General features: G+C 40.8%; 2 protein-coding genes across 6 annotated transcripts in view; one reads left to right on the top strand and one right to left on the bottom strand.

The window, feature by feature from the left end:
• Positions 1–149, top strand: part of LOC123499420 (stress response protein nst1-like) — a 29936-nt gene extending 29787 nt beyond the window's left edge. For all 4 annotated transcript variants that reach the window (XM_045247419.1, XM_045247417.1, XM_045247416.1 and 1 more), the window contains exon 9: positions 1–149. This exon is cut by the window's left edge and continues 2648 nt beyond it. The gene's annotated coding sequence lies outside the window, so the exon portion shown is untranslated.
• LOC123499417 overlaps positions 1–12500 on the bottom strand; it is a 26988-nt gene that overhangs the window by 192 nt on the left and 14296 nt on the right. Inside the window, exons 2-7 of one of the 2 annotated variants that reach the window (XM_045247413.1) lie at positions 9576–9741; positions 9069–9222; positions 6922–7663; positions 6475–6596; positions 1633–1799; positions 1–724 (exon numbers count right to left, since the gene is read on the bottom strand). The exon at positions 1–724 is cut by the window's left edge and continues 192 nt beyond it. In XM_045247413.1, the coding sequence (XP_045103348.1) occupies positions 528–724; positions 1633–1799; positions 6475–6596; positions 6922–7663; positions 9069–9222; positions 9576–9657 (1464 nt within the window). In that variant the 5' untranslated portion in view covers positions 9658–9741 and the 3' untranslated portion in view covers positions 1–527. The remainder of the gene's footprint in view (positions 725–1632; positions 1800–6474; positions 6597–6921; positions 7664–9068; positions 9223–9575; positions 9742–12500) is intronic. The other variant, XM_045247414.1, reaches the window with a different exon arrangement.

Below are 12500 nucleotides of genomic sequence, written 5' to 3'. Positions count from 1 at the left end.
AAAAAATATATATATATTGTCTATTTCTCAAGTATTGGAATATGTGAAAAAAAAGTATTATATATTCTTCTGAGATTGGTTATAGATGTATTTATTTTATTGTTGTGGTGTAAAACATATATATATGAAATAAACGTCATTAGATTTTTTGTTGTTGTTGCGAGTTTTAACCCGATTTCAAGATGGCAGCAGCAGGAGAGAATTCAAGTTTCATCACGTAAGTACAGCCTTGAACTGGACAGGTCAGGTTCAAGATCAAGATTAAGCTAACCTCTCTTCAGTCGAGGATCGTGGAAAGTAATGCGTATAACAACGACGAGAAACAATAACAATGGTGAAATAAACTTATGAAATGATACAAAAAGTGTATACTAAAAATACTAAATGGTAATACTAATGCCCAGCTAATGTTACAGTACACAACACACACACACACACACACACACACACACACACACACACACACACACACACACACACACACACACAGCCTGAATGAATGTAATATCGAAATAGATTCCAATTTTCTAGATCAGAGACTCGTCCTGAGAATTAATGTGCTCGCTTTCCTCTGTTTCCTTGACATTATTTTCCAAGGTTTCCTCCGCGCTTCCTTCTGTCCTTCCTCCGTCATGCTCTTGTTGTTGTTGCTGTTGCTGCTGCTGGTGCTCCTCGTTTTCCCGAGTTGACGCAGCTGCCTCCTTGTTGTAAAGCCAGCAGTAATCTGACGCACCAACAGAAAAAAAAAAAACAAAGCATTACTCAGGAGGAAAGAATAGTGACAGGATGGATTATAAAGATCGCGAACACACACACACACACACACACACACACACACACACACACACACACACACACACACACACACGATCAAAAGCGACAGTTAAAATAATTCTCTATCCATTCATTACAAAAATTTGCCTGAAAAAATTTATGGGTGACAGACATTTATATAATTTTGTGTAGTTTTTTGCCATTCTTCTTTGCGTGTAACTAATCAATTGACAACCTGGTAAACTAACTGACTGACTTACTAATTCATTAACTAACAAAGTCATTAACTAAAGAAAGAATTAATGGAAAGAAGATCTAAATAAGTTGCATAAGTCTACATAAAAGATAAAAAATGAATAGATACAAACAATAAACTAATCTCACTACAGAGGAAATTTCCCTAAAAACAAAATACATCTCCTAATGACTCACAGGCTTATATTCAGAAACACTTTGCTCTCTCACAACATGATAATTTCCAAAGCCGGGTTTGCAGATGGATTTCGCTGGTTAATAATAAGAAATCTTGTCAATCTGTCACTAGGACCCTAAAAACACCTTTAAAAATCCATGTCATTTCAACTATGAGCCTTTTGAATGTACAGGAGGTGCGAACAAGAATGTTTCAGAGTATGGTTAACCCCTTCAATACTGGGACACATTTTTACCATAGATTTGCATATAATTAGACTATCTTATTGGCATTAAGAAGAGTCTATTGGGGTTAGAAGATTTATGGCCACAGTCTTCACTATTTTAATCCCCACATGAGTTTGTGAACTGTATAAATATGAATGGAATATGGAAACGCGTCATGGTACTGAAGGGGTTAAGAGTATCAGAGCGGCCAGTACTCACAGGTCACCTCCATCAGGAAGCCTCGCGGAGTGCCGGATATGGAGCGGTCCTGCAGCGACCTTTGTATCTCAGACCTGAAGCGGATGACGGTGGTTCTCTCCTGGGACGAGTGCCAGGAATCGATCCCCGAGACCTTGTCCCTGTTGTTCACCAAGGGCCCGCAGTACCTGGAGGAGGAGGAGGGATGCATGACAGAGAGAGAGAGAGAGAGAGAGAGAGAGAGAGAGAGAGAGAGAGAGAGAGAGAGAGAGAGAGAGAGAGAGAGAGAGAGAGAGAGAGAGAGAGAGAGAGAGAGAGAGAGAGAGAGAGAGAGAGAGAGAGAGAGAGAGAGAGAGAGAGAGAGAGAGAGAGAGAGAGAGAGAGAGAGAGAGAGAGAGAGAGAGAGAGAGAGAGAGAGAGAGAGAGAGAGAGAGAGAGAGAGAGAGAGAGAGAGAGAGAGAGAGAGAGAGAGAGAGAGAGAGAGAGAGAGAGAGAGAGAGAGAGAGAGAGAGAGAGAGAGAGAGAGAGAGAGAGAGAGAGAGAGAGAGAGAGAGAGAGAGAGAGAGAGAGAGAGAGAGAGAGAGAGAGAGAGAGAGAGAGAGAGAGAGAGAGAGAGAGAGAGAGAGAGAGAGAGAGAGAGAGAGAGAGAGAGAGAGAGAGAGAGAGAGAGAGAGAGAGAGAGAGAGAGAGAGAGAGAGAGAGAGAGAGAGAGAGAGAGAGAGAGAGAGAGAGAGAGAGAGAGAGAGAGAGAGAGAGAGAGAGAGAGAGAGAGAGAGAGAGAGAGAGAGAGAGAGAGAGAGAGAGAGAGAGAGAGAGAGAGAGAGAGAGAGAGATGACAGAGAGAGAGAGAGAGAGAGAGAGAGAGAGAGAGAGAGAGAGAGAGAGAGAGAGAGAGAGAGAGAGAGAGAGAGAGAGAGAGAGAGAGAGAGAGAGAGAGAGAGAGAGAGAGAGAGAGAGAGAGAGAGAGAGAGAGAGAGTGAGAGAGAGAGAGAGAGAGAGAGAGAGAGAGAGAGAGAAAGTAAGAGAAGAGAGAGAGAGATTGAGAGAGAGAGAGAGAGAGAGAGAGAGAGAGAGAGAGAGAGAGAGAGAGAGAGAGAGAGAGAGAGAGAGAGAGAGAGAGAGAGAGAGAGAGAGAGAGAGAGAGAGAGAGAGACAGACAGACAGACAGACAGACAGACAGAGGGAGAGAGAGAGAGACAGACAGACAGACAGAGAGAGAGAGAGAGAGAGAGAGAGAGAGAGAGAGAGAGAGTGTGTGTGTAAAGTAAAGTAAAGTAAAATTCATTGCCATTTCCTGACATGTACATATACATTGGTTAAACAGATGTGTTGATTGGCATGGTGTATCGAGCCAAGGCTCCCTGATAGACGGAGTTACTAGACTATGTGGTGACTCTGTTGGAAGACTTCACTTGCCAATATATTTATAGAAATACAAGAATAAGTCATATTTCACCCAATCACGTTCACACTATACATACATACGAACACATTACTTATATAAATACTTGTGCGTACATACACATATATGTATATATATACTTCCTGAATAATCTACATCCAGCTTTAAAGTAAATTTATCATACAATACAAATAAATGATGGACTGCAAGCTGCTAGTTATAAACATCTAAGGAAATGTTCTTTGGTTTTTCTTTTAAACTGAAAGTAACTGATACTAGTAATATCTTTTATATTAGGAGGCAAGGAATTCCATAGCTGTGGACCAAAGTAAAATATGCTGTGCTTGAATAACTGTGTGCGGAATTGCGGGCACTCCAAATTCAAGTTCCCACCTCTTGTTGCATACGGTGAATCTACACATTTAAATAGGTTATTATTTGGATATCTTTTAATGAATTTGAAGATGGAGAAAAGGACAAAACACTTATGAATATCGAAGAAATTCAATAGTTTATGATTAGAAAAACTGTGGATGTTGAGTCGAATTTACCCATAAAAATATACATCGCAAAATTTTGTTTTGAATTATCTTTAATCTATTTATGAAAGACGGCCAAGTGCAGGCCCAAACTGAGACACAATAAATAAAATAAGGATAGCAGAGTGTATAGTAAATACTGAGTAGGGCTTCAGTTGTGAGTTGATTCCGTATCTTGTACAATATCCCACACATCCTAGACAGTTTCATGCATACATTATCAATATGAATATTCCAATTAAGGTTATCATCAATAAATACACCTAAAAATTTTATTTGAGTGACACATTGCAGAAATTGACCTTCAAGAAGTATTGGTTGGATATGATTTTTTACTGACCGATTTTGGAAAAAATATAATTAGTTTTACTTATATTGAGTGTTAGTTTGTTATGTTTTATCCATTGATTTATTAAATGTAGTTCTGAGGTCAAGTTTGAGTGTAGAGTGTGTATGTCCTTGTCTTTCATAAGCAAGTTTATGTCGTCTGCATACAGAGTGAAAGTAACTTTTGAGCTGGATTTGATTATATCATTTATATAAATAAGAAAAAGGGTTGGTCCTAGTATAGATCCCTGTGGAACACCTACTGATATGGATTTAGTAAGAGAATATTTAGAATTACAATACACAGCCTGTGTCCTGTTGGTGAGGTAATTTTGTAACAATTTTAATGGTACACCCCTTATGCCAATATGTTTAAGTTTGTCAAATAAAATGTCATGTTTTAACGTGTCAAATGCTTTCGACAGATCTATAAAACACCTACGGTATAAAATTTTTCTTCTAAGCATTTATATATATTATGAGTAAATTGCAAAATTGCGGACTCAGTAGAGCGACTGGCGCGAAAGCCATGTTGGCAATCAGTTAAGATGTTGTTGGTCTCCAAATAGTCTTTTAACCGAATAGATATAATTTTCTCAAATATCTTGCTAAAGGCTGGAAGTATAGATATGGGACGATAATTATTAATATCACTCCTGTCTCCTTTTTTATGTATTGGGATTACTTTTGCACTTTTCAGTTTACTGGGAAAAATACCGGTTTTTAGTGTGAGATTTATAATATGAGTTAGAGGTGTTGATATTAAAGTGGATGTGTGACTTAATAATTTCTGTGGAATGTCATCATAGCCAGGAGTATTTGTTGTGATGGAGCGTAGGTGATTACATATCTCGAGATTGTTTGTTGGAGGTAAATACATTGAAAATAAAAGAGGGTTATTTAAGTACTGGAGGTAATCCTTGTTAGGTGTGTTTTCAGATGTAGTACTGGCTAGGAAATGATCATTGAACTTGTTAGTAATATCTGAACAAAAAGGATATAATTCAATATGTTTGTTTGACGAATGAGAATTTTTACCAAGTATAGAATTAATACATTTCCAGTGACATTTAGGATCTCCTTGATTTATCTTTAAATCATCTTTAAAAAATTATTCCTAGCAGTTCTTAATGTTGATGTTAATTTATTTCGATATTTCACCATACGTTAATCCACTTACGCGCCAGTCGCTCTAATGTCACTTTCCTTAATGCTGTTTCTCAGGGCCGGAGTGACATAAGGACTACGTTCGTTCTTGGTATTAAATTTAATTCTTCTTTCTGGAAAGTGTTTCTGAAATAAATAGTTGAATTTATTAAAAAGAAATCATATGACACGTCAGAGAAGTTAGATTCCAGGACGTCACTCCAACTAACTTCTGGAAGATCATTACTGAAGTTTTCTAATGCTGATTGTGTAAAGATACGCTTCGTGATATATATATATATATATATATATATATATATATATATATATATATATATATATATATATATATATATATATATATATATATATATATATATATATATATATATATATATATATATATATATATATATATATATATATATATATATATATATATATATATATATATATATATATATATATATATATATGTGTGTGTGTGTGTGTGTGTGTGTGTGTGTGTGTGTGTGTGTGTGTGTGTGTGTGTGTGTGTGTGTGTGTGTGTGTGTGTGTGTGTGTGTGTGTGTGTGTGTGTGTGTGTGTGTGTGTGTGTGTGTGTGTGGAGAGACAGGTGTAGCATGTTTTTATCCCAAGCTGGAGGTTCAAAACAACAGCTGCGCGGCATGGACAGGATAAACACACGCACTCAGCTGCTGTTTTGTCTCAGATTGATATGAAAAGCTTCCTCCCGTCCTTCCTTCCCGCCTCACCTAAAATCAGGACAATTCTCTCATTCAATAGCCACTGTCTACATTTAAAGTGTCATGGTAATTCAATTCAAACAACAATGAAAATAATTAGTACATATGCAGACAAAACTAAGATATATAGAATAAGTGAGTCAGACCCCAACAACCTTGCAAACAGACACAGGTGATACGAGCTAATTAATGAACAGGTGACAAACAGTATGCTATGTAGTGCCACATTCAGAAACGCTTTCCCTTTCACCACGACCATTTTTCCAAGGACACAGAGATTACAAGCCTAATTTTCTGAAGGAGTTTGCCCCGTAAATTGTGTAGTAACATTGTTCATTCGTCGTTAGAACCAAGAAAACACCCTTGAAAACTTGTACCAATTAAACAGGAGGCGTCTGAAATAGTGAAGGTGCGGCGCTGAACTGTTTCTGAATATGGTCCATACAGCCATATTCTGAAACACTTTTGCTTCCATCACCGCTCCATTCTCAGCCTCTAATGGACGTGGCACTGTGTTTTTAAAGTGCTTTTATGGTTCTAGAGACAAATTGATTAGATTTCTAGAATATCAACACGAGAAACACCATGATAAGCTTGTCTTCCAAATATCTCTACAGCTTTCCAAAATAATGGTGAGAGAAAGCAGAGCGTTTATGAATACGGCCAATATAGTGCAATGCAAATTAAGGACTGTATAGTATACCTCGTGGCGTGACTGTTTGGCTGCACGAACTCGAGGTAGTCGCCTGTACACCTCGGGGACTCCAGCACCTCTCCCTGCAGCACCTGATACAGCAGCAACCCCACCTCGCACTCCGGTCCCACCTGACGACAGACGCGCAGATGGGAAGGATGGATTAGTTGGTTACAAAGAAGCTAGAGAGTCTTAAGCTTTTTTGTTTGATTAGTTGCTCAGTTGGTTGTTTAAGCCCTTCAATAATGGGACACATTTTTTGAGATTTGTGTACGTTTAGACTATTTTTATGGAGGTTAGAAGATTAATGGCCAGGGTCTTCACTATTTCAATTCCCACATGAGTTACTGAAGCTGTATAAAATCACCAGATAGTAAGCAGAATGAATATGGAAACGCGTCATGGTAGCTTAGTTTGTTTTGTGAAATATCCTACCTGTTCCCGCCCTCCTCTCACCTTGAGGCTCCAGATACACTCCACGTTCTCAGGATAGTGTCTTTCATCCCAGCCAGGAGTGGAAAGGTTCTGCTTGAGTGTGAAGCCTTGAGTGGGCGAGAGGGAGGCTGGGGGAGAGGGCATCACGATCTCCTCCCCACAAGCCACCTTCGCCCCTTCATCCCAGGATCCCGCACCTGCATTGTTTATAGGTTCCAGTCCTTCACTTGTGGTGTACGATTCTTCAGTCACAGGTTCCGATTCTCCAGTTGTGGTATCTGCGCTTCTTGTAACGGATTCTGTCTCGTTAGTGAGTCCTCCATTTGATCCTCCACCTGCAGACTCTGATTCTTCTTCGCTTATAGTCTCCAACACTTCCGTAGGTTCTGTAGGGTTAGATCTTTCACTTGTAGTTTCCGACTCTCCAGTTATGGCATCTGACCCTCCGTTTGTATCTTCTGATGTCCCTGTTACTGATCGTGCACTTGTAGTTTCCAATCCTACATTTGGCCTTCCACTTGCAGGTTCTGATTCTGTAGGTAATCCACCACTTGTAGATGTTGACACTCCCTTTGAAGGTTCTGTAGGTCCCGATGCTCCACTCTCAGACGACAATTCTCCTCTGTTATGTTCCGGCACCTCTGTCGTGGGTTGGGATTCTCCGCCTGGCTGTCCCAAGGCTCCATTCAGCGGTCGGGACTCCAGGGCAGGCGGTGTGGGTCTTTGGGTAGAGGGTTGCTGTACCTGACGAGGCTCCAGGTCCCTGAGGATATAGATACGCCCATGTTATAGTGATAAGGAAGATAACAACAAAGATTATGGTCATGATGATGGTAATGATGATGATCACAACTACAATAATAATGATAAAAGTGATAATATGTTATTGTTGTTGTTGTTATTATCTTTTTTCAGCAACAGCAATAGTAGTAGTAGTAGTAGTAGTAGTAGTAGTAGTAGTAGTAGTAGTAGTGGTGGTGGTGGTGGTGGTGGTGGTGGTGGTGGTGGTGGCAGCAGCAGTAGCAGCAGCAGTAGTAGCAGTAGTAGTAGCAGTAGTAGCAGCAGCAGTAGTAGTAGTAGTGGTGGTGGTGAAAGTAGCAGTAGCAGTAGTGGTGGTGGTATTATAAAAAAGTAGTAGTAGTAGTAGTAGTAGTAGTAGTAGTAGTAGTAGTAGTAGTAGCAGCAGCAGTAGTAGTAGTAATAGTAGGAAAAGAAGGATGAGAAGGAGGAGGAGCAGAAGGAGGAAAAGTAGTGGCAGCAGCAGCAACAGCAGGAATAGTAGTAGTAGTAGTAGTAGTAGTAGTAGTAGTAGTAGTAGTAGTAGTAGTAGTAGTAGTAGTAGTAGTAGTAGTAGTAGTAGTAGTAGTAGTAGTAGTAGTAGTAGTAGTAGTAGTAGTAGTTGTTGTTGTTGTTGTTGTTGTTGTTGTTGTTGTTTTTGTAGCAAAAGATGTAGAAACAGAAATAGCGCCACCACCACCACCACCACCACCACCACCAATAGCGGTGTTAGTAGATCTATATTCTAGACAACAGGAAAACATCACGTTAGCAACAGTTCACCTCTTGAAGGACACATTGAAGGTGGTGGTGCAACATGACGTAAGAGTGATAAGGGTAAATGAATGAGAACAGATACACATATCTTTGTTGTCACTGTCACCGCTATCCCTCTCTCTTACATCACCTGCTGTATGCATGTTTGTATCCCATTTCCCGCCCCTCACTACAGATAAGCAATTCACGACCTAACTTGCCCACCAGACATTTAACCCCTTCAATACTGAGACGCATTTTCACCATTTATTTTTGTGTATGACTAGACAATTTTATTTGCGCTCTGAAGGTTCTATGGAGGTCAAAAGATTAATGGCCAGAATCTTTACCATTCTATTCTCAACATATGTTTTTGAAGCTGTATATAATCGCCAAATAGTAACCAGAATGAATATTAAACTCGTCCTGGTACTGAAGAGATTAATCAAGAATAAAGTATGACCTTAAGCCTTTCATGAGAGCACAAAGGTATAAGGTAAGTTACAAGAAGCGATTATACGTGGCAGTCCCTACACGAAACGTACCTACCTATTTATTTTCATCAGTCCCCGCACCTCGTAACACCCTACTTCCCTTCCCCGAGTCCCGGTCAGCGGTCACTCGCCTTGCCTCACCTCCGCACCACGCGATTGGAGTCGAAGGGAACGTCGCTGAGAGACCCGAGTGTGGCCGCCGGATTGAAGATTGCCCACAGTCTGCTGGGGGATGGCGCCGTCCTCGCGTACTTCCTCTCCTTGTTTAGCCGCAGCATCATCTGGTAGAAGGTTCCTTGGGGCAGAGGCAGCGAGGCAAGTGGCAGAGGGGACGGTGAGAAGGGAAAGGTTAATGAGACGGAAAAGAGATGAAGTGTGGAGGAGAAAATAAATTTGATGTCTAACTTTTATTTCTAGTGGATTTCATATAGTGGTTGATTATGGACAATGAAGTGTTTCTATCCCTCCTCTTTTTTTTTATTATATCTACTCCTCTTCCTCCTGCCAGACTTTTTCTTCCCTAAATACTTCTGTACCATCATTATCACTATCATCAAGAGCGTTAACATCCGCAAGGTACATGATCAAAATTAAACAATAACAAGAAGTAGCTGGCAGCAATCAGTACACCAGGTGACAGACACTCACCTGGATAGCTTCCGAAGGCCCAGCAGCAGCCCAGCACCTGCAGCACCACCACCACCGCCGCCCACGCCACCTGCACCCTCATCCCGCCTCTATTGTGCTCGGGTCCTCACACTCTCGCTGATCGTCAAATGACTCCTGCCTCGCCACCGCTCCTTTCCTGCACCTGCTAAATAAGTCAAAGTAACAGTAACATATACACAAAGACGTTAGAGAAAAATTTTTGTAATATAATATACATGTCAGAACACACTCTTCAACAGCCTACAGCTCCTTGTTGCTTGTATCTATACAGCGTGAACGGATCGATGGGTCTGCGGTAAAGTCCTGCTATTCATCACCTCTGCCATGCAACGTGCTTTACCATGGCACCACGTGATCCCAACTATCGGGCACATAATATCTATATTTTTTTTCACCTAAATAACACAAAAGTAAAAAGTGAAATAAAATACTTATTTAGGACAGACGTAAAATTGATAATGACAAGCATGCTTGAACTTTATTACATCGCCACTCAGACATTGATAACGTTGTGTTGTTTGTGTCGATGTCTCACCGTCTCATCAAAATTTATCCCTAAAGAGTCTTCCTGTTGCAATATTTACCCCACAGACAGATAAACAAACAAACAGGCAGAAAGGCAGACGGACAGACATACAGAGGGACTAACAGACAAACAGACAGAAAAACAAACAGACAAACTGAGACACGAGCACTGTCCTTACAGAAGTAATGAGGGACACAAGCCGAGGTGTTGATGCAACTCTTGTTCTGTTCCCCATGAAAGGGAAGAGAGCGATGACATGGTGCACCATGGCGGCGGAAAATGTCAATGTTCATATTGGTGCTGCTAATGCTATTGTTGGAGAGAGGAGCATTGCATCACGAACTACAGATCTGTGAGATACGTCAGTGACAGAATGGGAGTCAGCTGTCCTCCACCCCGCCCCACCCTCGCCCCGCGTGGCGACCGTGAGACGCCCACCGCTGCTGCCTGCGAGCTACGGTTCTCCAGAAAGTCCTCCATGCTCTCAGTAATTTCTGGTGCCGTTGGAATGCGTGGGGGTTGTGGATACAATCTTGTTATTAACGAAACATGTTATTATTATCATCATTCATAGTTTTTTGCATTAATACGGGATTAAAATCGTGGAAAATGTAGTTAACAATGCTGCGCTCGCTACATTTCCCACGACCAAGACAACGGAGGAGAGGTGAAGGGCGGTGAGGTTGAGACGTGTGCGTAGTTAGGCGCCGGAATGTTGTGTGAAGTGAATTTGTAGTGACGTATTCCCTACACTGTGGTTGCTGTCTGACATGAAACACACAAGTTCTTTCTCTTCAGTTTGCCTCTCTTCCGCTCCTCCTCGACTAAATTGTTCTCGTTTAAAGTTCCTGTTGACAAGAGAGTGAAGGGAATAATGGATTCCTTTTTTATGCTTACGTCTATCATGATTAACATTACTATCATTATCACTCTTATTACTAACCACTCTTCAAACTATCATTACTATCATTGCTAGTACTACTACTATTAATACTACTACTACTTGTCATGATGATGGTGATGATGATGATGATGATGATGAGGAGGAGGAGGAGGAGGAAAAGGAAGAGGAGGAGGAGGAGTGATATTTCTCTTCCCGCACTATGATGGATTTATAAGGCATGATGTTTAAGACCGCCGCCAAAGATTCGAACGTTGATATCTCTCTCTCTCTCTCTCTCTCTCTCTCTCTCTCTCTCTCTCTCTCTGAGGCAAGGACTGCACGATATTGCATGCTCAGTCTTCTTGGTATTGAAGGAAACTTTTACTTCATTGTGTTTGCCGACGCGACCAAAGCTTTTCTGACGCAACGCCGCCATACGTATTGCATCAATTTCACTATTTCTGTGCTCATACGTGTCACGAATCTTTATCTTGAATTAAACTTATCACGTACAGCCTTGTAAGAGATAACGTGTCTGTGGGTGCTTCTCCTTCCTTTGTGTTCATTTGTGTTCCTTTGTATATGACTAATGTTCACGCTACGTTTCTTTTATTCCAATCTTTCGCAACTTTTGACTCTTGAGTGATACATCGACACCCGAAAGTAGTCAGCTATTAACCCCTTCAGTACCAGGACGCATGTTCATATTCATTCTGGCTACTATTTGGTGATTTTACACAGCTTCAGAAACTTATGTGGTGACTAAAAATAGTGAAAACTGTGGACATCCATAGACCCTTTCTAATGTAAACAAAATTGTCTAAACACACCCAAAACTCATGGTAAAAATACGTCCTAGTACTGAAGGGAGTTAATCATTCTTTTTGCACGTAACAATTAATTATTCCACGTGTGATGAACGACTCGTGTGCATGCAGTGTAGTTTTGATTCCCATGCAGCTCTCGGCCCATCATGCATCCTGGGAAATTAAGAAATATCTTTGACCATCACGTGATTAGACTCAACAAAGGCATACACGTTCCTTTAGCTATATTCTCATTAACATCTGAGCTGAAAATACAAAGAAATTATGTGATTTGTTTCCTCTTTGGCTGTCACGTGATGTACAGACACTGAAGACATGGGTATGATTCATTTAGTCTCACACCACAGTAAGAAGCTAGACAGAGACTAATAATATTTCTCTAATCCTGTCCATGATCTTTCTATTCACGAGAGACTCACTACGCATTCCTATCAGTTATCCTCACCAACACTGAGGTAAAAAAAGAAACTACAGGGGCGGGATACCTACATGCAAATATCGGTACTTTTAATGGTGACTCGGGCGCGCTTCACGAACCTTAACTCAAGCACTTCTAATCATACGTTCCGTCTCCTGGTTCGTCTGTTCCGCGTGGCTCACCAGACCGGACTCGGGTGGTCTGTACATGGCTCAGTTCGGCTCCAGGTCCCGTTACCGTGGGAACAAAG

This window comes from Portunus trituberculatus, chromosome 49 (genome assembly GCF_017591435.1).
Source record: "Portunus trituberculatus isolate SZX2019 chromosome 49, ASM1759143v1, whole genome shotgun sequence".
Classification (NCBI taxonomy): domain Eukaryota; kingdom Metazoa; phylum Arthropoda; class Malacostraca; order Decapoda; family Portunidae; genus Portunus; species Portunus trituberculatus.
Note: the sequence above shows the minus strand (reverse complement) of the source record. Positions and strands in the feature narration are given on the sequence as shown.